Here is a 26,927-nt window from a genome sequence, read left to right as displayed (position 1 = left end):
GGGGATGGAGTGCTTTGAAAATGTATTTTTTTGGGGGGTGGGCTATTAAAACAAGGGGTCTTAAAAATGTGACATGGATTCAAATGGAGATGAGAGAAAACTATAAAAAACAGCCTGACAAACATTACTGTGTGCAAGTAACACTAGAGAGAGAAAAAAAAATCTTTAATAACTGACGCAATACATGGGAACAGCAGCTTTTTATCACAATGCCTACATTATCCATATTAATTCGGTCTTAAAGACATACGTCTCAACCTCTTAGAACAAAACATTTGGAGAAATCCATAAATAAAAGTGGGACAAAGGCCCAAAAATAGGGACAATTTTTAAATATTGCTGTTTCAATTGTAGAAAGTTGATATAATAGCAAGTTTTGCATTAGCATGAATTTTCTGAAGGTATGAAGTCTGAAACTCAAATGTCAGTCATTTGGGAGAAGGAAACAATCAAGATGGCTTGTCAGAAGTTATATACACCACTGAGGGGTCAGCAGAAGGGCACATGTACAACTTAAGTCTTCAGGCACCCTATAGAATCTATTAGGTTTCTTGGGAGCAGGGGGCCGAGTCTGCAGACTTAGAAGCATTGGAAAATGCATCCAACAAGGCAGCTAAAACAGGAGTAACAGCAGCAAAAGGTTTAGGAGAATCCATCTGCAGCAACTCATATCTTTCATGTACCTCAGAAACCTGAGCACAATCCCATTTAAAGAACTCCATCATCCTAGAGATAGTCTCTCCAAAAGAAATCTCTTCATACGGAGTATGAGGACTGGTAGAGTCCTCTTACTCTGTTCCACAGTCCAAAAGAAAGGGAATCTGAGAAAAGTGAGCAAGGGATTCCTCATCCAAATCCAACTCCTCCTCAGAGGAATCCTGTTCTCTGGGTCTTTTTAGGAGAGTAGAGGACCAAGGGGGGCTGGAACAGAAACAGGCTGAGGAGGTTTTCATGCTATCAAAGCACTAAAGCCCTGAGTGAAGGTCTGCCATTCACTCTGTGGATTCCTAGGAGCAGGAGTAATATAGGTTGTCTTTTGCTTTTTCTTCAATGGGACATCTGCCTTATAAAATTTGGAAGGCTCTGACCCAGGACGACATTCAATAATGGTAGTAGAGACAACTTCTCTGACTAACATTTGAGGAACACTCCTAGGCCCCTCAGAAATACTCAGCCACGGTTCTCCCTGAAAATCTGAAACAGGACATCTGCAATACCTCCCCGGATGTGCTTAAAGCTGGATCCTTGCCTGCCTCCAACCCAGCCGCAGCAGAGGAATCCAGTGATAAAGACAGCTAAACCTCAGGGCATTCACTTGTCTGAGGAGAGATGTCCAGCAAAGGCTAAACAGAAGATTCCAGCCCAGGCTTCTTGGCCTTCTACATTGATGGCTTTCCCTTTGAGCGAGAAGTTCCATCCATCATGTCTTTTGCTAGAAGCTTAAGATGCTGGTTTTCAAGATACAGTGCCAAAGAAGAAAGTCTACTGTGAAGGGTTTTAGGTACAAAGGCCTGATGGAACAAGGTGTATGGTCAGGCGAGGCACCAAGGAAAAACAGACACTGTGTGTGGTGGTCTTTAAGGGTAATTTGCCTCTCACACTGGTGTTTACCCTTCCACAACTTGGAACCCCACCAGAGCCCTTACCTGCAAGGGCTTGGTGAGCTAGCAATGGAATGGGCGTTCAGACCAACGAACAAACAGTGGGATTTGGAATGGCTGCAAAAAAAGGTTCTGAGGATGGTACATCTGGACATTACCTTTATGCCCTACACTACACAAGGAGCATACAACGTAATATATGGTGTACCTTAAAGCAACCTAAAGGCTTTGGTATACTGGCAGGATGCTGGGTCGCCCTTGGCAGGAAATCCCCATTGTAAAGAGTAATGCAACAGTGAAATGGAAGGAGATCAACTGATATTCTCTCACCTCAGATAAAATTGCCTGGAAACAGGAAGTGAAGGAAGCTCTCACTATGTATGAAACCACCTTGGCAAGGAAAGCAGACGAGAGCCCTCAGGAAGATCTGTGCCCATGATACCAGACCAATATCTGCCTACTGTTGTCCAGTGTGTGGAAAGGACTGCCACTCCCGGACTGGACTGCACAGTCACAGAAGACGCTGCCCGAATCAGTCTAATAGAACAGAAAACACATGATCCTTTGGGATTGAAGGATACCTACTATTACAGTAAAACACAAGAAGAATTTCTGGACAAAAATGTTAATATGCTGCGATTTTGGATTGCTGGGGTGGGGTTTAACAGTGCACTGATATTTAGAGTTACGATATGTATCCTATTTTTAAAAGGGTGACTGTCTATTTTAATGCTCTTGACTTAAGCTATAGACAATTAGGCTTGAAAAGTACGACAAAACAATGAAAGCCATGAAAAAATGCAAAGCTTCTTACATCTGCAGAGATATTAGCTTTTTTCCATTAATGAATGTTCAGTGGGAGTCAAGAAGTCTGCTGCTAAGGCAGCTGTACATTCTGTTCTAATTGAAATTTACAAGATTCATTCCTAACTATTGTTACATGGACACAAACTGTTAGCAGGTACAAGCAATTGAGAGTTCTGCACATTCTTTGCTGAGAGAAATGCAAAATTTAAAAGGTACAACAGCAAGCAGTTCAGTAAAAAAAAAGTTTAAAATGATGGGAAGTAAATAAGAGATACAAGCCTCACTGGCAGCCTTAAGACTTTTAATGTATTTAATACAGCAGTATACAATACTTAAAGACAGCATGTGCACTTTTTCTTAGAGCAAAAAGTTAACGTTTCTGAAAGCATACAACATGAAAAAAACACACAGCAATCAGGATAAGTGGGAACACAGGCTGTACCAAGCTCAATCTTAGTTTTAGGCTAGGTAATTCCTGTGGGTTCAGCTGGTGATTGGAGACAATTGTTCCCAAATGGAGGATTAAACTTCATTTTTTGAAGATACACACAGTTTTGAGAGTTTGTTCCAAGTTAATAGGGGATGGAGTGCTTTGAAAATGTATTTTTTTGGGGGTGTGGGCAATTAAGACAAGGGGTCTTAAAAAATGTGACATGGATTCAAATGGAGACGAGAGAAAACTATAAAAAAACAGCCTGACAAACATTACTGTGTGCAAGTAACATTAGAGGTAGAAAAAAAAATCTTCAAAAACTGGCACAATAGATGGGAACAGCAGCTTTTTATCACAATGCCTACATTGTCCACATTAATTCAGTCTTACAGGCATACCTCTCAACCTCTTAGAACAAAAAATCTGGACAAATCCATAAATAAAAGTGGGACAAAGGCCCAAAAATAGGGACAATTTTTAAATATTGCTGTTTCAATTGTAGAAAGTTGATAGAATAACAGGTTTTGCATTAGCATGAATTTTCTGAAGGTATGAAGTCTGAAACTCAAATGTCTGTCATTTTCTAACTTCAGTCTTTAACTATTTACCACTAATTTGCCAGAAAACCAAAATTTTATGAAAAACGGAACAAAAATATGAGGAAAATCTGGACATTCTGCGAACATCTGTACAGTTGAGAGATATGCTTACAGGTATAGAGAAAAAAAAAAAAAAGAGTACTGAATAATATAAAGAAATTTAGAGTGCAAATAGCAATGTTGCAGAAGGCATTTAGAAAGAAATGGGCATGTGAATTTGACAAAAAGGATTTCAGGAAAGAAATTCAACATAATATCAGGGACAAAGGAAAAGTGGAGTAATAATACTAATTGCAAGAGGGGCACCAGCAGTGAAAGAGGAAAAAAAAGGACAATAATGGCAGGTTTCTGGTAATAAGAAGCTACAGGCAAGGGAAGATAATTACTCTCGCATGTATTTATATTCCAACAAAAAACTGCAGATATGAAGCTTAGATAATTTAGGGAGAAATAATCGGCTGTTAGCAAGAATATGAAGTATAGGTGGGGACTGCTACTTGATATGTAGCAGTGAAGATGCATCGGAAGCAACAGAAACAAAGTAAAGCAGAGCTTCAAGGCAAGCACAACTTCCAGGCCTTCAAGCTGAAGTACCAGAATAAATGATTTGAGAATTTTTTCACCCTGGAGTTGTGCTTGCATTTTTAGTTGTGCTTTGATTTATGTTTCTGTTGCTTGTCAAGTCTGAGGTGGAGTGGTTTTATGTATATTACGAAGATGTATCACAAGACCTAGAAGGGAAATAACTTGAGAGAGAGATTTCTGAACAAATTTATGAAAGTATTTGGTATGGAAGATATAAATTCAGTAGTAGGAACTCAGAGAATTTACACATTATTCCACGAGGTACATTTATTGGGTTAGACTAGATAGAAACTATATTTCACAGAACACATGCACTTGACTAAAAGCTGTGACACATCCAAAAACTATTTCAAATCACATACAAATAAAAACCTAGATAAAAATGCATGGTACTGAAGTATTTATTATTTTATTTTATTTAACATTTGTTGACCGGGAATGTCCGACTAGGTTCCACAGATCCTGTTTTCAGCGGAGGCCCGGGGAGAAATGCTCCAGAAGCATGTCTTTAGAATGTGGGAGGAAACCGGAGTACCCGGAGGAAACCCACGCGAACGCAGGGAGAACATGCAAACTCCACACAGAAGGCACCCCCAGCCAAGAATCGAACCGGAGAACCTCTTGCTGTGAGGTGACAGCATTAACCGCTGCACCACTGCGCCGCCCATTGAGAAGTTAGCAGTTTCCCACTTGCCTGCTAAAAAAGAGACGAATTTAAAGAAAGGTTTGGGGAAATTACTCCAGAGTTATTAGGGAAGATAGAAATATCTGCACAAGATATAGCTAGTGAGAGGGACAAAATGAAAATGGAGTTAAAATAGGGTAGAAATAGAACAGACAAATGTGGAAGTAATAAAAAAGTAGAGTTGTGTAAAATGTTACCCTAACAGTAGATGCTCTTCTCTTCGCTGCTGTAGTATTCTTTGCAAAATGGGATCTCCAAGCCCAGTGTCCAGCCAGTATACAAAAAGTAAGATTTTACTGACATTGTACATCACACATATGCTCTCTACTCAAGGTGTGGGGCATAAAGATGACATATGGACATGTATACCAGAGAAATGAATGGCCCCAGGAACATGTGCATCCAGGAGGAGAAAAGAATTTCAGGCCAGGAATGCAGAAGGAAAAGAGGAAAGCAGAAGAGAGGGGAAGGAGCAAATACTGCAACAATGAAGAGAAGGGCATCTACTGTTACACTAAGATTTTACACAACTGTACTATGTCCTTCCACATCACTGCTGCAGTATTCTTTACAAAAGGGAGATTATAAAAGCTCAAGAGGAAACTTGGGAGGAGGAAGACACAGAGGAGCCCTCTAGAATCCCATGCAGGATACCTCTAGCAAAGCAAGTTCTTGCTCAGGAAAAAACATCCAATTTGTAATGCTTAGGGAAGGTTTGGACACAAATCCAAGTAGCAGCCTCAAGGATGGAGTTAGTATCCACACTTTTGAAAAAAGCACCAGAAGAAGCAACTCTAGCAGAATGAACCTTTACAGAGGTAGAAAGCCATTTTCCATGAAAGGAATAACAAAAAGAAATGACATTAGAGATCCAGGAGGATATGGTTTACTTAGAAACAGCAGAACCTAGAGATCTGGGATGAAAAGAAACAAAGTTGCTCAGAATTGTGAATAGCCTTAGTCTTATCCAAATAATATCTGAGCTGTCTATGCAAATCACAAATGTGAAGAACTTTCTCACTAGCAAACTAAGAGAAGGAAAAAAAGAGGGCAAATTAATAGACTGATTAAGAGACAGTTCATTAACCACCTTGGGCATAAAATGAGGATTAGTACGAAGAGACACCCTATTCCTATGAAAAACTAAGGGAGGAGGAACAGCCAAAAGAGCTTGAAGTTCAGACACTCTTAGCTGAAGTAAGGGCCAAAAGAAGAACAGTCTTCCCAGTACAATGCTGAAAGGAAGATGAAGCTGCATGCTCAAAAGGAATCTGAGTCAGTTTTTCAAGAAAAAAACGAGGTCCCAGGAAGGTGGAATAGGCTTCCTGGGAGGCCTGATATGAAGGACACCAGACAGAAAAATCTCTTCCATTTGGACAAATACGATTTCCTGGCAGTGGGTTTCCTGGTCTCCTGCAGAACCTGAAGCACGTCTTCAGAACAAACATGCCTAAAAGGGATCAAAACCCTATCAACCACAGTGTCAGCTGAAGAGTGAACAAGTGGAGATGGATCAGGGACCCCTTGTCTTGTGCGAGAAGGTCCACTCTGTGATGTACCTTGTGGTGACTGCCCTTGCCTAAGTAAAAAAGGGGGAACCAATGCTGTCTGTGCCAAAAGGGAGTCACCATCAAGATTTTGGGCAGTTTTGCTGTATTGTTGAGCAGGACCCTTGGAACCTCAGAAAGGCATAGAGAAACATCTTCTTACAACAAAAAGATAGGGCATCCACCTTTCAAGCCAGAGGACTTGGGACTCTGACACAAAAAAGAGGAAGTTGCCTGTTCAAAGGGGAGGGAAAAAAGATCTACTTGTGGGGTATACCACTGATGGGCAATGTCCACAAAAACATCTCTGTGAAGCATCCATTCATGAGCCTGTGTATTGGACCTGCTCAGAGTCTGCCACTATACTTTGCTCTGAAGAAAATTATATGGCTTGAAGAGTCACTTGATATTGGACAGCAAGGTCCCAGACCTGAACAGCCAGTCTGCAATGAAGGTAGGACTTGTGTCCCTCTTACCTGTTGATATACCACTATTGTTTGTGAAGATTTTGAGAGGCCCAAGAAGAAAGAAGGAATGGAAAGTCTGAAGAGCTAAAAGGAGAGCCTTCACCTTTATGTTGATGTGATCTGATGAAAAGGCCAGAGACCCTGGACCCTCAGGGAACTGAAGGAAGCATTCCACCCCCTGTCCAAGGCATCTGAAAAAAAAAGGTTCCTGAGAGGGGAATGGGGGCTGAAAGGGAAGTCCTGAGTTGACAGAAAGGTTGACTAATCCACCTCTGAAACTCGAGTTTGAGGCATGGAAGGAAAAGGAACTAAAAAATCCAGTGTATGACAGTGTTGAAGCCACAATGACTTTATGAACCACTGTAGTTTTCTCATATGGAGTCTGGCTAGAAGAGGTATAGGAATGGTGGAGGGCATGAATCCTAGAACCCTGAGAAAACCCCTAGCCATGACTAAAGCCAGAGGAAGAAGAGACTGAATAAAGGTGATTATAGAGAGCCTTCAGTGGTGGCAAGTTGACAGCATGGGAATGGTCTGGACCCTGGAACTGAGAAACACATGATCCTGAGAAGGAAAGAGAACTGACTTCTGAAAGTTTATGTTGAACTCCAGGCATTGTGAGAGACAAACTGTAAACTAGAGGTGCTGAAGCAAAACCTCATGGGGATGAAGCCCATATAAGCAGGTCGTCCAGATAAGGAAAGATCCTGCAAAAGGCAATGGCAGGAGTGAAGCATTTGGTAAATACCCTTGGGGGAGCAAAGAGGCCAAAGGGCAAAGCAGAGTACTGAAAATGCAAGGAACAGAGAAACTTAAAAACTTCCTGAAAAGGAGATGAATAGGTATTTGAATACAGTATCCCTGGATCTCAAGGATGTCTAAGAATGCTTGGGGTAGACAAAGACAGAACAGGTTTTGAAGGGACAGCATCCAAAAGGAAGGACTTTTGGAAAGGTGGTGAGTTGAGGAAAGTCCAGAAGGGGTCTCCAGGTGCCTTCCTTCCTGGAATGCAGAAACATCCTGGAATAAAACCCATTCCTTTCCTGGGCAGGGGGTATATGACTTGAACAGTTCCCTGGGTCTAAAGGCCCTGAAGCAGGCCTGGAAAGAAAGGAGCTATTCCTGAGGAGATCGAGGGATACCCAAAAAAGGAAGAGGGATTTCCACATCATGAAGTATCCTTGGCAGGCAAAGGATAGAAACCAGGAGTCTTCAGTGACCCTTGACCACTTGGGAAGGGATGCAGAAAGACGAAGGGAGCTGGGAAACTGACACAGGGAAAAGGGAAGCAAAATGTCAGATAGGACCTGGTTTGTTCTGAAAATGAAGCTTCTGAGAAGTAGGAGTCTGAGTAGACTTAGTAGAAGGTACACACCTAGAACCCTTCTTACCTTTTAGGAGGAGGGTGAGGGTGTCTACATACAACAGCAGATTTGGACAGATAAATTCCTCTGGGACTTTGGGACAGGTGACAAAAATATGTTCAATTCCTCTAAGGCCTTGCCTTTATCCTGGAGGGACTTGAAGCACAGCAGCAGTAGAATCAAACTGTTTCACTATCAAGAGAAGCATCCAGCAATTTTGCCTTAACATCATGAAGTAAGGGCTGGAAACGAAGTCAACAGTAACGTCTGAAAACAGAACCAAAGGCAGCAACCATAAAGGAAGCATCAGCTGTATCATAGCTACATTTAATCGAGTGGCAAACAACTTGGGAGTTGGAACTCAATAGAGAAAGGGCCGAGACACCTTCCCTTCTGAAGCAGGGAGGTAAACACATTGTCTGAGAAGCTTGAGGATATAGGGCTAGAACGGGTCCCACACAGAAGAGCAATTTTTTTCCCGGGGGGGGGGGGGGGTCACTGGGATGTTTTCGGGACTTTGCCATTTCCTCCAATGTAGTGCAAACTCTGAGTTGGTATATTTAAGTAGGGGGCACAGCCCCTCACTTTATTTTGTGTTTGTATTTTTTTTTTTTTTTTTTTGCGGAGCAGCAATTTTTTTCCCTTTGCCAAAAAACGCTGTTCCGTGTTTTCGTTATTTAGTTTACGTGCCTTCTGTGGAAGGTTGGGCACCTGGCTGGCAACTCGACACCGTAAAACTCCACTGCTAATCATGAGCGGACATGTGATCTGCTGTGGCGACCCCTAACCAGGAAAAGCCGAAAGAAGAAGTGGTTTCGATGTTTACAATTCGATAAAAGAGCGTTCTCTCTTTTAAGCTTTCGAGCTTGTAATATAGACCCGGATAGAACATACCTAGTCATATGTCTGGTGATTAAAAGCCCAAAAAGCCAGGGTAGCAGCAGCATATACCTACTTGTTTTAACATTCCACAGCCCTACAGTCCTTTGTGTGAAGGAAGTAGTTTAGTTGACGGCAAAAGTTTAGAAGGATTGTCAAAAGAAACAGATACTACAGAAAGATCAGCAGAAGGGCATTTATACAAAAAGTTGCAATCAGACACCTTATAAAACCTATCAAGTGTCTTAGGGGTTGGAAGTTGAGAGTCAAGGGCCACAGAGGCTGCTGAAAAGGTATCTTAAAAAGGCAGCCAACACAAAATACAGAAGGCAGCTCAGGAGACTCCATCTGGAGAGCTCATTTGAATATCAAAAACCTGTGAACAGTCCCATTTCAAATACCCTATCATATGAGAAACAGTGCTTCCAAAGACAAGCTCCTCCAAAGGAGAGTCTGGACTAATAGAATCCTCTTCCTCAGATCTACAATGCATGGAAGAAAGGAAAGCCTCTTTCCCAGAATCCAAATCCTTTTCAGATGATTCCTGCTCTCTGGGCATCTTAATGGGAGTAGAAGACAAAGAGGAACAAGCGGAGGAACTTACGACATCTAGAAAATCTAAGATTTGGTATACTGGCCAGTCGTTGGGGCTACCCTTTTGTAAACAATACTGCAACAGTGATATGGAAGAATATTGACTTATAGGGGTTGACAAAGATTGAAGTACTGCAGAATAAGGGGAATCTCACAGAACAAGAGGAACAAATGTGGAGTGCTAAAGAGAAGATAAAGGAATATCTGGATAATATGCATGAATTTAGAAAGGCTGCTGTTAGACAAATATTTTAATTACTTCAGAGCACAAAATTTTTCACACAACTTAAGCAACAGAAAGTATAAAAGGTTGTTGGCAAAAAAGGGAGCCGATAAAGAAAATAACCACAGATCCTGTGGAGGTATTAGAGATGTTTTGTAAATTTTATGGAAATCTGTATAAACCAAAGAAATATGGAAATAAAGAGCACAAATGAACACATTTATATAAGACTTAAGTTTGCCATGGTTAGAGGCTTGTGAGGCACAACAACTAAAAGTTAAGATAGAAGGAAATGAGATAAAAATTATGTACCAACAATCCTCAGTAAAGTCACCAAGAACAGATGGTATTCCTGTGGCACTTTGGAAGTTAGGAGGGAAGAAAGTGATACAGTTACATTAGATCTCCCAGAACTATATTTTAAAAGGAGGGGAAGCATCAACATCTTGGATGAAAGCTGTGGTTGCTGTATTACCTAAATACATAGACACATTTCAATTTAACCCATGACTATAAAGTGTTTATCTATACAATCAAAAGAATGGCAAAGGTGTTGCCAAAACTGATCAATAATGATCAGTGTAGTTTTCTGGATGGGAGGCACACAATGATGATCCACAGAGCAACAGCAGTTTTTGGTGGGTCTTGATGCAGAGAAAGCATGCTATAGCATAAGCTAGGATTTTAAGTACCGGCACTCCCTAACAGAACAACAAGGTTAAATAGAACAATATGTGAGAGATCAGAATCAAAAATTAAAATGGGTATATTCCTTTCTGACATGTTGTGTTGGAACAAAAGAACCAGGCTGTACTGTCCTCTTTTCCCCTTTATTTTCATTTATATTTAGATCCATTGGCAAATAAAATAAGGGACTAGAAAATTCAAGGACATAACTGATACTGCAATCAAGAAAAGTCTATTAGCAGATATTTTGTACCTGATAAAAAACAGAAAAAGGATATCTCAGTGTTGTGGAACATCTTGAGACAGCTTCATGTCTTTTCAAAATATAAAAATTAAAGAAGATAAAACAAAGGCTGTGCACAATGTACACACTCAAGAACCGATTCAGCAATACCCATATTTATGGGGACAAGATAAAGTATTTACAAGTATGGATTAAAAGGGCTTCTGAAGAGTCTAAATAAAAGATAATACAAAAAGTGAATGAGTGGAAGCTATTCTTTATGGATATGGACAGTAAGATGCAAAAAGTGAAAGTGTATTTTTGTCCCTTTATTTTATATATGGGTCAGGAATATTTTTAATCAACCAGAGGAAAAGCTGTAGACAATAGTTAATAGAACTGAAGGAATCTGGGAGGGGAAAATGGCAAGAGTTAAGTGGGATAAACTGATTCTTCCAACAGAACATGTTGGTTTAGGATGACCTGACTTGAAAGGATATTTTAGAGCAACACAGCTAAGGCTTATATACGTAACACAAGCTGCAGATTATAATTCAAAATCGAAAGGGATGATGATGAAGCAAGGGAATATTCAAGAAATATGAGTGGGATTTTGGATGCAAACCTTCAGACTATTAAATTCATAAAGTAGCAGAAAGTATTTTAAGAACTAAGCAAACATGAGAATGGAGAAAAAATATTTTTGCCAATAGGGATGTCTGCAAGCAGGAGTACAGAAAATAGGCAAGAGAGGACTGAATTTACTGGAGAAAACTGGCAAAGGAACTAAAGTATTGGGAGCAAATAACTAGAAATGGAATGGTAATACAGTGGGATAAGGCCAAGAAGACATCTGGACTGCTGGCTAGAGACCACCCCCCCTAACTGGGATTGAAATTAAGAGTCTAGGCAAACAGAAAGGGATAGAGGAATCCTATGTGAAAACACTTCCTCTCGTACAGCTTTTAGTTGAATCTAGAACACAAGCTGGTGTTAAAGACAGTGCAGCATTAAAAATACTGCAGGACAATAATCATTCAGATGAGGTTAGAAAAGATTGACAAAACAGTGGAAAACAATTTACAAGGGAACAATGCATGGACATTGGTATGGTATGCAACAAAATCCAGAAGGTTTAGTATTTTTGCTTGGAAGCATTTGCATAGCTATTTTTAAACCTCAAGCAGACTTCTAAGAATTTTTCCTCCAGTAGATAGCACATGCTGGAGATGTGATGTGGAAGGAATAGTTAACTGGGAACATGTGTTTTGGGACTGCAATGAGCAGCAGATTTAAAAAATTCCTTACAGAGTACTTTGTCAGAAAGAGACATTTCTACAGAGAATTTCCATCACTGCCAGCGGCTCAACAAACAAAACTATTAAAAAAACTTTTCGTACTGTACAGCAAAATAATTTGCAGGGGGGGGGGGGGTGACAAAGCACCAAGCGATACCAGGAACAAGGCAACAAAGGATATCATGAACATCAACCACAACGTTACAAGCAAGGTAAATGGTAAATCTCCCTGTTGCAATGTTTCAAGTGGTTATGTCGTGAATTTATCTTGACATTTTCTTTCTGAGACTGAACTTGCTGTATTGAACCAAGTTTAAAATTCATACCTATGGTTCTTCCACAACCGCATGAATTGAAATGTGACATTTTTTAATTCTGTAGAAAGTTACATTTGAAATATTTTAGAGATGTGAATAATGAGGCTAAAGAAAATATTTTGGATAGTAGTGCTAGCACTTTAAATGACATTTTTTATTCATGTGATTCTTACACTGAGACTAATGCTTACTGTCTCTGATACAAGCTGTTAAAACACAATAGTACGTTTATTCCACCTTTTTGAATGAAAGTATTACACATTTTTCTGAAATGTTTAATTTTGCTGTGAGTAATGAGTATTTAAAATTAAAAAAAAAAATGTATAATATTACTTCTAACTTAACATTATTAGAATGGAAGTCACTGAAAGCATTAAGTAACAGAAGTGATTTAATTTTTAAGCCAGCTGACAAAGGCAACAAGATGGTGATCATGTCTTATATTCAATATTTAGCTATGTGTCAAGAACACTTGATGGATACTAATGTTTATGAAAAAGTTAATAATTTTGTATATGAAAATGCATTAAAGGAATATGAAAATATGTTGCACAGGGGCTATAGATTAGGTTATTTTTCGTGGATGACAAAAAAAAAAAAGTAATGTAGAAAATTCTAAAATGGCCTACTTCTATTGCCTTCCTAAGTTACACAAGGATCTTAGGCAGCCCCCAGGTAGGCCTATAGTTTCAGGACGTAATTATTTCTTAAATAAAATAGGACAGTTTCTTCACAGTTACTTGCTTCTCAAAGTTTGCACTTTGCCTTCATATATTCATGATGTGTTTGACTTTTTGGAAAAAATAACCACTATTAAGTGGAATTGTAACGTGCTGGGTGACAGTAGATGTAAAGAGCTTGTACACCAGCATTCAGCACAGTTTTGGTACTGAGGCAATAAGATGCTTCTTGGGAAACAGCCCTGGTACAGAATATATTATACAGCTTGTCCATTTTTGTTTAACAAAGAATATTTTTGAATTTAATAATGAACTATACCATCAGAAACAAGGCACTGCCATGGGGGAAGCTTTTGCCCCATGTATGCCAATCTCAGCATGTGTCTCTGTTTGAAAGGGAATATTTATACAGAAATACTTTTTTCCATAAACATGTCAAATATTATAAATTTATTGACAACCTTATTTTTTTGGTTGAGGGAGGAAAATAATTAGTTGATGAATTTATAGCTGACTTGCAAAATAACAGGTTTGGGTTAAAATTTGACAGACTGAAGACTGAACTTGTGTTCCTTTTTTAGATGTCATAGTAGACATCGCAGATGAGAATATTTTAAAAACTTCAGTTCATATGAAATTTAATGAAGGAACACAATTTTTGTATGGTGTAAGCTGCCATCCACCCCATACAATACAAGGTATTCCACTTAGTGAATTTTTTCGCTTGTTTAAGTTAAGTAATACTAAACAGCATCTTAAACAAGAACTAGGTAAAACCATTTAGATGTTTAAAAATAGGGGTTATGATGTGAAGGCAATACATGATAGTTGGCAGAAATTTATACACAGCATTAATGGATATCAGAAAAGCAACCAGAACAGGCAATATACTGGGGCTGCTTATAAGACAGAGCCAAACGAAAATATACATTTTGTTACAACATACAGTTACCTTAGTTCTAAAATAATAGATCAAGTTAGACATTTCTGGAAATATATGACCTCTTTAAGGGATGCTTCAGAGTGGCTGAATAAAGAACTAGTATTTTTCTACAGAAAAGGAAAAAGCATACATAACTTTTTGGTAAGAGGTAAATTCAGTAGTTTGGCAATGTGTGGCACAATTGCTTGGGGCAAGTGTAAGGCTTCTAAGTATGTATTAAAAACTTTCCCTAGAATTAATAAAGCTCCTTTTAGAACTTGTGGCCAATTTCACTTTTAATACTGAAGGCGTTATACACGCCTTGAGATGCCCTTGCAACAAATTTTATATTGGAGAAATAAAAAGGTGTTTTAACATTAGAACTTTAGAACATGTGAGCAATATTGTTAATAAAAAAAAAACAGAGAGCTCTATAGCTGAACATTTCAGTTTGTTTCATGATGCAGTGTCCCTAATGATAATGGACACCAGCTGGGTATAACAGCCCTGTGTTTCTAATGCTTAGTTAAACACTCTGCTTGTGATGTGCTGATGAGGTCATAACAAGGCCGAAATATGCATTTCCACAGCTAGTAGGGTTTGGCTTTATTGGCCTGAAATTGTCCATTAAAACGACGAAACAAGTCATGGGCATTCAGAATCGCCAGTTAGCTGAAACACCTGATGTTCATAAGGATCATTTGCATACATCCCATGTGCCTCTGATACAAGAGGTTTGGGAGGTCACTCAGTGGAAGTTCTAGCTTTGCTGGAGTTTTCATTTTGTTTTTACTGATTTGTTTCATGATGGAGAAAGTAAAGGGCTAGCTACCAAGTACTGTTTTGGAAAAAATACAAATATCTAGATTTGATGTTTCTTTTATTAAGAAACATTTTTTTTTAAAAGAATCTACCTACATTTTAAAATTTGACACCCTGTCTCCAAGGGGACTAAATGAAGAATGTAATTGGAGAGCATTTCTTTAATTGTATGACTGTTTTAATTGATGTATTTGTATGTGCATACATGGGGCAAGTCTTTTACTTTGTGTTATACTCCTTGAAGGCTTTGGCCAAGACGTCAGAGTTTTATTAAACTTGTTGGATACACCGGTGGTTGTTTCTTTTCTGCTACAAGGCAATTTTTCACTTTGTGCATCAGTTGGTTTACTTTGTCAGAAACATTGGGTGAGCAAATGGCTGTAACTAAAGGGAAGTATTCTTTTCAGCTGGGACACGGGATTTGAATTGTCTAGACACAGTAAGGTCTTAAGTTTAATTCTGCTGGCTGCCAAAAAGCAACTACTAGAAAATGGAAATTAAAGTCTAAACCAACTGTATTTGAATTACTGAATATTATAAGAGAGATAACAGAACTGGAAGAGGGATCTTAAGAAAAAGGGAAAGGGCAAATTACACAGAAATAAGTGGAAACTGTGGGAACGATACATGCAGAAAGATGTACAGCCAGTTGAGGAGGAGTGAGGACTAAGGGAAGGCAGGAATTCATCAATTTATGCAATGCTGGACTGATGACTACAAGGATAGAAAAGATGTTTTTTATAATGTATGTAAAATAGAAAATGTTAATATGATTATTCTTTTCTCTTAATGTTTGCCTATGACTTAAGTGACAACTTACTAAACGTGCATAAAAACTGTGCAAAGATGCTTCTATCACAGACAGCACTGTCAATGTCTCGGATGGTGAGAGCTCTAATTTTAAAAGAAACAGGAAATCAATCTATAATTTTAAAAACAAAACAAGTTTGGGGATAAACAAGTCATCAGCACAATTAACGTACTAGCAAAATAATTATCCTAGTTTGAAAGAATAGCACAAACCTGAACATGGAAGTGAGACAGCATACTGCTGGAAGTTATAAGTGACACATGGCATGCTAGTCACTCTCATGCAGTATCCCATTCTCAACACAGTAAAAGGTCAAAGGTAACCAATCCATAATGTCACAAGCAGTGAAACCAAAAGTCTAGTATCCAGTGGCTCACAAGCTGGATGCAATGGAACCAAAAGGTGTTGCAACACTAATTCCTGGTGGCCAGACTAAGCCGAATGGAATATAAACTTATCTTCTTCCCTGTTGTCTTTTACTGCCATTATGTAAATATGCATCACAAACCATCACCGAAAGGTACCAATGAATAGCCACATATTTGGAATAATGAAGTATGATCAAGTGATCTCAGCTGAATTTGCAAATTTGCTTCCACCTGTGTGGAGCAAAGTGGTATAATCATATTGCAAACTTTTACTAATATACAATACTACATACAAAAGCATACTTTTCTGCTTCACAGCTCCACTCCAGTGAGGTACTCAATGAAGGAAGGGGACCCTTTCACTATTACTGGATGTGGCTGTTTAGGATTATCCCCTACCTGAATATTTCAAGGAATGAAGCCTAATTTCACAAACATAGAATTTTTTTTACTAGAATTACTACCCTCACACTTCATCCCTAACTTAGCCATTTCATAGTTTTACTTCTGTTGGAAAATCTGAGATCTGAACTGCTATGAAATATATGAAGTGCAAGTGCTCACAGTTTTCTTTCTAGACATTTGTTAAAACAATACAGTGTGTTTTCGTGTACAAGCAATTTTAGGCTACCCCTCTGTGTCTGACATGCCCTCCCATTACTATGTCTTGAGAACAGTTAAGTTTACAGGCAGTTATGCCAATGAAGCTCAGAAAGACATTATTCTAATTTAATACTTTTCAGAGGACCAGCAAAAACTAACTATAGAACGATGGTATACAAGATTGTTCAATTTCGTTTGTTTTGTCTGCCGCCACTCCCCCTAAACTAAATCAGTTTTCACTGCCTGCAGTTAGCTTACTTCTGGTCTAGTGAGTTAGCTATTTTAAGATATCAATGGCTACTGCAGTGAGAATCCATTAAATTATGCTATTTCTATGTAGCCAGACACTTGCTGGCCAAACTGATAGCAGTTTTAAATTGGCCTTTATTTTTTACTATTTGCTGTACATGGAGATCAGCTATGCTGAGCACACCACTACAACAGCTGTGGATGGACTGATTACTGTGCAGAGGCGAAATTTTCTCCAAGTGTTTATTGCAAAAACCTTTCTTTCATTATATAGGCGACCATTTATCTGTGCAGGCCTGCATGGACTTGTTACCACCTATGCTTCACACATTTTTTTTCATTCCCATGCCGTGTGACTGTTTTACCTTACTTAGTTTCTCCTTTAGGTTCCTATAAAAATAATACAGCACTGGAAAGCAAGGCGAAAAAGAAGCCCCCCCCCCTCCTTCTACTGCCAAACAACCTTCTGGGACTTTGGTCACTGACCAAGAACTCTTGCTTAACCACATATATTATATCTGTAAGAGATACAAAAACACATACATAACTTACAGGCAAGCACAATCAAAATCTCATTTATTCACAGAGCATCACACTCTTACCCCCATCCACACATCAAAGGCTGGACATCAAACTGGCTGTTCTCGATGCCAGAAAGTCTTACCAATACACTGCCCAATCTGGAGCCACTTCTGCAGCTGGAATATGTCCGTTTTTTATAGTCACAGAGAGACGGTTTAAGTACAAATGAGAGCACCCCATCCATTTCAGAATTTTGTGCCTATCACGCCATCAAGCCCACTGGTAATGGTGGAGGTGTCTCAGTGTTCATCAGGGATTTTATCCTTTCCAAAGTGATACCCCAATGCCCCCACCCTCCATGAGCTCACTGGATTCAGCTCACAGTAGGTAATTCAGAATTTCAACTTCTAGGTAGTTATTGATCTGCTTCTATGGCCCAATAGGATCATAACATATTGGCACTCCTTGAAAATATTCTTATAAGAGATATTTTTTGAATCCTCTGATTTCAACCGCCCCACCACAGACTGCACTGCTTAACACTTCTAGTGCTGGTTATTCACAATGCTTATCAAATTGGGTCAACAATTTTCTGGATGAAACTGTCCCAAACCACACAGGGGCAGGAATATCATTGGCCTAGTTTTCACAAACTTGGACCCGCCATGTTCCCTGCCTCTGACTGATCCCTCATAAGTTAAGTCAGACCACAATTTGGTTACCTTTATCCTGAAAACATCCACCACCCCAGTAACCAAGACCACCCTCTTCAGAGGCTTCTAAAGGGTAAACTTTTCACAACTGTACAACAAAATCTCCAAATTTGCTCCTGTCAACCCTACTGGAAATTCAGAAAATGCAGCCACTTATGCAGAGACTTTTTCTGCTCACCTAGATTAACTCATTTACAAAGCAGTCCCCATTAGAACGAAGTACAATGCCAAGCTCAACAACAAAACACCCTGGTAGTCAGTAGACATTAACAAAATATACAACAGAAGGAAGAGACTGCTTAGACTACTTTAAAAGGCTCAAACCTCCCATCACAAAGATAACAAAATGTCCCACCAAGAAAGTCAAGGTAGCTTATAAAGACCAGCAAAGCAACTGATAGAGAGTTTAGCTTCTGATGGTAATGATAATTAGAAGTCCTTCTTTGGCCATGTCGGATAAAGTACAGTTGTGTACACTTACCATAAATGTAGATGTTTGAGTGTATTCACTGTTGCAGTCATCACACTTGGGTTATCTGCCTGCAGGTAGCCCTCAGTCGTCCAGAATACCAGAGTCTTGGGATTTCTGCATCGGATGCTGTTGCCTCTTCCATGACGTCAGGTCGTCAGGGGGTATAAAACATGCAGCTGACGCCATCACATCAGTTTTTCTTGCCCCAGATGTCCACAGCCCCCAAAATAGGAAGCAATTACATGGTGTGGAACACCTCCAGTAAATACCACTGCCATAAGATATGGCTATAAGATATGGCCAAAAAAGAAAATAGGTAGAAAGTATAGAAAAGTCAGGGGGCTGGAGGGAGGTTAACCAGGACTAAAACGGTGAATACACTTGAACATCTACATTTATGTTAAGTGTACACAACTGTACTATGTTCTTAGTGTTTCACTGTTGCAGTCATCACACTTGGGTTGATTTCCAAAGCTGAGGAAGGGTGGAGGCAGTCAAGAAGTATTAGGACTGGCTAGCAAGCCTTGTATGATTGCTGTAGCAAATCCAGGTCTGGATTTAGAAAAGACAGGTACGTGGTAATGCTTGGTGAAAGTGTGTACTGAACTCATGTCCCTGGTAGGGACTCCCCTGAGAAATGCTGTAGAGGTTGAGGTAGCCATAGTGGAATGGGTTCTGATCCCCTGTGGGGTAGGTTTTCCATGGTACTTGTATGGATGCAGTGTGCTATCCATTTGAAGATCGTTTGCTTTGAAATGGCCTTGCCCTGTCGCTGTAGCAAAGCTGACTAGCAGCTAGTCAGATTTTCTGAACTGTTTAGTCCTGTCAAAGTAGAACCTAAGCTGTCTGTGCACGTCCAAGGAGTGCAGCATCCTTTCCCCTTTATTCTGAGGAATAGGAAAAAAAAGGTTGGTAAATGGATGGATTGATTTAAACCCACACTGGATACCACCTTGGGCATAAATGATGGGTAAGTCCTGAGGGAAACCCTGTCCGCATGGAAGATAATGAAGGGTTCCACAGCCATAAGGGCCTGTAAGTCAGACAGTCTTCTTGCTGAAGCGATGGGCTAGAAGTAAGGCTGTTTTCCAAGAGAGGAATTTTAACTCTGCTGTAGCAGCAGGCTCAAAAGGGGGAAGTGTGAGCTTCTCTAGTACAAAGTTAAGGTCCCAGGCAGGAGTGGGGGCTCTCCTCGGGGGTCTTAAATTGTTAGCTCCTCTCAGGAACTGTTTGACCAGAGGGTGAGAGAAGAGGGGTGGCTCACTATTGTAATGAGCTGAGATGGCAGAGGCATAAATCTGAATGGATGAGAAGGATAGGCCTTTGTGGAGCAGCTCTGCTAGACAATCTAGGATTTGAGGTAAGGTGGGTATGGCTGGGTCCTTTCCCCTGAGACTGGCTCCAAGAACAGTATCTTTTCCATTTTTCAAAATAGGATTTCCTAGTACTAGGCTTCCTGGCCTCAAGGATGACATCCAGCACCTGTCTACTGAGGGTTGCTGGTGATGTAATAAGGGAATAAGCCAGGCTGCTAGGTTTTGTGTTCGCAGTTGAGGATGCAAAATCTGGCCCTCCTGCTAAGACAGCAGAGAGGGGGTCTGATGCAGGTGCCAGGGTGGCACTGTTGTCAGACTGCGTAAAAGTGGGTACCAATACTGGCGAGGCCAGTCTGGTGCAATAAGGATTGTCCTTGGCCTGTCCTGTTTGATCTTGAGTAGTACTTTCGAGGAGGGGCAGAGGGGGAAAGGCATAGACTTGAGAGGTTTTCCCATGTAAAGGATAGGGCATCCACTTTCCATGCTTGGCTGTGGTGAGCTCTGGTGCAACATTTGCTCAATTGATGGTTCTGGGGGGAAGCCAAGAGGTCCACCTCTGGTGTCCCCCACCTGTGGATTAGAAGCTTGAATGAATTGTGTTCCAGTTTCCACTTGTGCGGGTCCATTAGATTTCTGCTCAAGTCATCTGCCAGTGAATTTTGTTTGCGTGGCAGGAATTGAGCTTGCAGGTGCACTTGGTTGCTCAAGGCTGTGTTCCACAGAGCCATGGCTAACCTGCAGAGTGGGCAGGAATGAGTCCCCCCCTGCTCGTTTATGTACCACGTGACTGTGGTGTTGTCTGTCTTTACCAAGAGTTGTCCTGGAAAGATATGGTATTTGAAGGCTGTCAGTGCATTCTGTACAGCTAACATTTCTTTTTGATTGATATGCAGGTGCATTTGTCCTGGGCTCTATTTGCCTTGAATGCATTTGCCTGCCATGTAAGCCCCCCATGCATAGTCTGATGCGTCTGTTGTCAGGGTTTGGGCGGCAGGGGGTTGAGTGAAAGGGAGTCCCTTGTTGTGGTTACAGGCCTCTGCCCACCAAAGGAAATCTGTCCTTAGGCAAGGAATGACTGGAATCACCGTTTCCAGGTCCTGAGAATGTTGACACCACAGACTTTTTAAGTACCATTGAAATTTCCTCATATGCAGTCTTACATATGGAATTAGGAGAATGCATGAGGCCATAAACCCTAGGGCTGGCAGTATTTTTCTTGCAGATAGCTGGGTTTGGGTGGCCAGTAGTTTGAAGTAATTTGTCAAATAAACCTGCTTTTCTGGAGTGAGAAATGCCATCTGGGAAGTTGTTGTCAGGTGCTGAAGTAGCAATTCCTGACTGTCTGCCAGAATCAAGCAATCGTCCAAGTATGGGTAAATTTGAATGTTTCTCTGCCTGCAGTATGCAACGGCTGGAGCCAGGCACTTTGTGAATACCCTGGGCCCAGTAGATAAGCCAAAGGGAAATACAGAGAACTGATCGTGCATAGAGCCTGCCCTGAAACGTAGACATTTCCTGCAAGATTCCCTTATGGGGATGTGCAGATAAGCTTCTTTTAAGTCTAGGGTGGCCAGGAGTCCTTGGCTAGCATAGGCAGCAGCTGTTGGAGTGCAAGCAATTTGAACTTTGGTACCACCGGGAGAAATTGACAGATCCAGGACAGGGCGCCAAGCATTTTCTTTTCTGGGCACCAGAAACAGACTGGAGTAGAAACCTTGTCCCCTTTGCTCTGTTGGAACAGGCTGAATAGCCCTGATACTGAGAAGAAAAAGTACTTGCTTTTGGGCCTCTGCCCACTGGTTTTGGGGAAGGTCTGGCAATCCGCTTGGGGTTGGCAGTGAATGGAAGCAGAATCTGTATCCTTGGGATACAATGTTTAAGACCCAACGGTCCGGGGTAATGTATTCCCAGGTTTTTTGCATGCAGGGAGAGTTTTCCTCCTAGGGGTGCAAGTACTTGGTCATGGCTGGGAAGGATGCAGGAGAAGTCATTGTGAAAATTTTCCATAACAGGGTGGCTTACCACTTGTTTTTGAGGTGGGAGCACTCCATTGTTTAGATATGTGCATACCCTGAGACTGTAGTCGTCGTGGTCTGTTGCCCCTGGGTTTGGAATGAGAAGGCACGGGAGGGACTGGAAAGGACCAGTTTTTCGAAGGCCAATGCCTACTGAATTCTATGTGGCTGTAAGAAATCTAACAGTTTGCATAGATTTAGCTTTTTCCTCCATCTTTTTAAGAACTACTTCTGCTTTTGTGCCAAACAAACATTCCTAATTTAATGGAGCATCCAGTAATTTTGCTTTGACATGGTCTGGCAAGATTTGTTCCTTCAGCCAAGCATGCCTTCTCAGAACAGACCCAGTGACAGCAGCCCTGCAAGATGTTTCTAAGGCATCAAAACCACACTGCAAAGTAATGTTTACCAACTTGGTTTGCAGAATGTATTAACTCTTGTAAATCTTTATTTTCTGCACAATCAGGAATCAACAACATTATTTGTTTAATTAGTTCCATAATATGTTGCTGGTACTTCAACATGTGACACTGGCAATTTAAAGCCCTGATGGCAAGAGTTGCAGAGGTATATACCTTCTTAACCCATCTGTCTAAACCCTAGAATCCCTGTCGAAAGGGGTAGGGTTTTAGGCTGTAGTAGCCTTAACACTTTTAGGTCCCTGGGAAATGCTCTCTGGATCCACAGTAGGATTTTTAAAGAGAAATTTGAGAGAGTCAGGTACTCTGTAGAACCTATCAGGCTTTCTAGGAGCTGGAGGCAAAGAATCAGGGGTAAGACTTGATTCCATGAAGACATCATCTACAATATCCAGGACAAGTGGTATAGCTAGAGGCCTGTGCTGAGGCAAGTCTAAAAATTCCCCGAGTCTCTTTTTTTGACTGAGGGTAGTCCTGGCATTCCCAGTGGAAATGCTCTCTTAGGGTATATGCAAGATTTCACCGAAAGGAAAGTTCTCTGGAGGGGAGGCAGAGGGAATGGAATCCTCTGCATCTGAATCCTCATATGTGGATAAGTGTATGTCCTGGTAAATCAGAGGGGTAAGAGTCATCGGACTCATGGTCTGTAGAATCAGAAGGAAAATCAATTCTTTGTCTTTTAGAAGAGGAAGGCTGGCTTCTCCTAATTAAAGTAATAAGGTCTTCAGCCATTCTAAGCATTTGTTTCTGAGTCATGGAAGCTTGAGAATGTGCTTTGGTCGTCAGTTTCCTAGGTGTAGTGCGAACTCTGGGCCTGAGAAATTCGGTAGTTTTAGTCAAAAACGAAGTAGTCAGTATAATACTTACATCGGAAGGCCTGAATATACCCTCAGAAGCCGGTGCCTACACAGCGGCTCCGGACACATCCAAGGTAGACAACATCAGCAGGTTCCATAGTCGAAGCATCTCGTGGCATACTGGACTCCAAATGGGAGTCAGTAGAGGCCTGCGAATCTGTAGAAACGGGTATCAGGGGCTGTGAAAGCACCTCACTGAGTACCAGTGGACTGGCAATTAGCTTAACGGAAGCATTGTCAGCAGTTTTGGACCTACGCGGTTTGTCTCTGTCTTTATCCTTACGTTTTTTCGGAAGATCGGTAGTCAGATGGCTTAACTAAACCATTTCGGAATACGGAGAACGAAAGCGAAAGAATTTAGCGACAAAGATAGCCCGACGATGAATAGTTTGAACGTTGAACAAGACACAAAACCGACAGCGAGGAACATCATGGTCTGGTTCTAAACAGGTGACGCAGTAAGAATGAAAATTTCTGTGAGGTATTTGCTTTCCACAGGCAAGACAATTGTTAACTTTTTCTGACATCGGGTAGAGCAAAAAAAAAAAAGGATCCCCAACGGGGTACTTAGCTTTAGAAGACTTCAGGTTTAAAACTCGAAAAACGAAAATTTCAGGTAGCGGCCGACGGGCACTCGCGAACTGCTTCTGCTTCCCGCACGGCAAGAAAAGCTGATGTAATGGCGTCGGCTGCGTGTTTTATACCCTGATGTCATGGAAGAGGCGACAGCATCAGACGCAGAAATCCCAAGACTCTGGTACTCGGGCCGACTGAGGGCTACCTGCAGGCAGACAACCCAAGTGTGTTGATTGCAACAGTGAAACACGAAGAACATCCAAGTATCAAGTCATATCACTACTCTAAACTTAATAATGGTACCACCTGTTCAAATCTTGACAATAACATACTAGAAAACAAGTTTACTGAAAAATTCTCCACTGAAACTATTATCCCCACTCCAAATATCACTAAGCCACAACCCCCGTGACCATCCCAGGATCATATCCTTAAAACACTCTGCAAGACCAAAAACACCTCTTCAATGGGTTCCAACAATATACTGGATTGTCTACTACAGCATCCATCAGGCTCTTGCTGATCACCTCCTTAACTTGTTCAATCTAAGCCTTGCCTTAGGATATGTTCCAGAGTCATGGCACTCTGCTGTAGGGGATTCCCCTCTGTAAGGGTGGCCCCACCACTGACCTGGGAAGCCACAGAACCATTAGTCTTGTCTGTAAAGCCACAGATTGCATTCACTGAACTCAAAACCAAGATTTTAAAAATCTGATCAGGTTTGGCCTGTAATTAGGATTTAAGGGTAGATTGTGTCTGCTAAATATTCTGCATCTTTGCAAAGGCCACGCAGGCAGTTAGCAGTAGTCACGCTCTTCATGCTGCTTACCTGGATATGGCAAAAGTGCTTGACACCATTCCCGCATAATGGGATGGTTAGGCTAATGGCTTTAAATGCTGACCCTTACAACAAAATACATTGCAAACTGGATGAAAGACAGAACACGTTGTAAGGGCTGGTTATACGTCCTCAGTTACTGAAAAGGTAACCTGTGGCATTCTCCAGGGTTCAATACTAGGCCCCCTCCTTCTGTGCATTCCTTTCTCTGAATTAACATTGACAAGGATCTCTGGATGACTAAATCCACTGATGATTATAACCTTAGTATAGCAGTTAAATCAATCAATGATACTAATACTCTTCACATGGAATGAACACACATTAATTGTTAGTACACCAAAAATGGGCTCAAATGAAATGCAGTATCATTTACATTGGAGAAACAACACATTCCTACCATGTATCAATGACACCCACGTACATGGAGTCTATGATTATGGATTTAGACACTTGGAAAAAACAAAACTGAGTGGATAAGTGCCCAAAGAACAAAACTAAGAACCAAAATGAAAAGGCACTTCAGGAAGGACAACCGGGATCCAAACCACCTTTAAAGAACGCTTTTAATAAGTGTAAGTGACAGTTAAAAACACACACACTAACGCTTATACACTGCATTTTAGTCTTGTAACAAAACTTCATCAGATGACATTTCATCATTTCCTACTTGTAGCTGAGAAAGCAACATTCCATTAGGTCTCCCAATAGTAACAAGGCATTTAAGTTAAATTGTTTTATGCACACAAGAAAATTATGGTCTTACTTCATTTAATGGAATGCAATGAAACATTTTCCTTTAATGAGGCAGAACTGGGTAAAACGACTGATAAATCTACCTGCTGAAAGACCCTTAAAGCATCAAATAAAGCTAGGCAGGGTTTTTTTTTTTTTTTTTACATCGAGTCTATGGAGCCTTTTGAAAAACAAAAAGCTGGATATACAACCAATTAAGAAAAACAAAATACTGATCCAATTAAAAAATACAAAAGCTCTAATGCAGCAAAGAATTTATTTATTTGCAAAACTAACCAGGATGCCTACCACAAATGAAATAAATACTCAAATTCTCCACAGCAGAGATGCGCTACAAGGTAAATAAAAGAAAAATTTCAGGCACAAGTAATAGAACGCCACCAACCAGGCTAGACTGTCCACAGCATGCTGCTATGATCAGTTAACCAAATCTGAGAAAGGAAACTAAAATGGCACTGGATAACTGCAAACTGACCACAGGGAAGACTGGAGAGTAAAGGGTACAAATCAATCCTATGAAAGGGTCAATATCCAGAAACAAGCTACAGTGAAAGATACTTTTTGCCTTTAGCAATAAATTATATTACCTATATCTGAAAACACACCATGACTACCAATACACCTTTTTATGACAACAGTGTTAAGGATGGTAGAACTACCACTCAGGTATGTTCTTCACAGTGCTGACAGTGTGTTTCTGCCAAGCTAAATATATGCAAGTAATACACCCACAAACACAGTCTACACAATCAAATTTCCTGGTGGAATAGAATGCTGGATGTTAAACTCCAAATGAAATAACATCACCAACCCCCCCCCCCTTTGCCCAATAACCTAAAGAGAGCCTAACTAGAATGGCATAGTAAGACTTATCAAAAATCACTTTCCTGACACTGGTAAGCTTCAAATCTTCAATAACACTACAATCCAGTAAACCTACTTTGCTGAACTGTACAATCAACTATTTTGAAAGGCATGGTTGGGGGCGGGGGGGGGTGTAAGGGAGACAAAAACATTTTAGAAAGTCTACCCCTTTTCTAATGATCTTAGGAGATGTAGTTTTCAATGAGGGTTATTCAAACAGCATGAATACTTACAATCAACAAATGCACACTAAATCAGAGAACAAACTCTGGTGACATATTACAGGTGAGTTGCCTAGATAGGGGCAAAAGAAAATTACAGGTGAGTTGCCTGGATAGGGGCAAAAGAAAACAGGATGTGATTGTACCAATCAACTAAATTAATGTCCACAATTAAACACTCCCAACTAAGACAGCTTGCCTTTAGTTAAGACTACATGACTATTGTGCAGTTATAAACAGACTGACTACATCCTACAAATCCACAAGAACCATCACTTACCAGCCTTTGCTGTTCCAACAAGAGATCCGCTTCTTCTTTCTCCTTCTTGTACTGATTCTCAAGGTCTTGCAACCTTTCAGAGAGCAACAAAAACAAGATGAAGACAACTGCACACATGATTAAAATACATTCTGAAACTACCTACTCATATGATGCTACAAAATGTTGAAACTCGGCATCCAAACAAAGGAAACTATGTATGAAAAACAATTAATTCCAACATTTTTGACAGTACAATTACACATGCAGTGCCCATCTACCTAGGATCCACAGTACTGTACATAGTAAGCAGTAGTAAAGTGCACCGTTTTTCT

General features: G+C 40.5%; 1 protein-coding gene across 1 annotated transcript in view; it reads right to left on the bottom strand.

Annotated features, from left to right (window-relative positions):
• KIF1C (kinesin family member 1C) overlaps window positions 1-26,927 on the bottom strand; it is a gene marked incomplete in the record, with an annotated part of 1,373,479 nt that overhangs the window by 114,774 nt on the left and 1,231,778 nt on the right. Inside the window, 1 exon segment of the mRNA XM_044077100.1 lies at window positions 26,614-26,686. Within this exon segment, the coding sequence (XP_043933035.1) occupies window positions 26,614-26,686 (73 nt within the window).

This window comes from Protopterus annectens, chromosome 7.part0 (assembly GCF_019279795.1).
Source record: "Protopterus annectens isolate FY-2018-M chromosome 7.part0, PAN1.0, whole genome shotgun sequence".
NCBI classification, from domain to species: Eukaryota; Metazoa; Chordata; order Ceratodontiformes; family Protopteridae; genus Protopterus; species Protopterus annectens.
The sequence above is the reverse complement of the archived record's forward strand: the minus strand, read 5'-3'. Positions and strand labels throughout refer to the sequence as shown.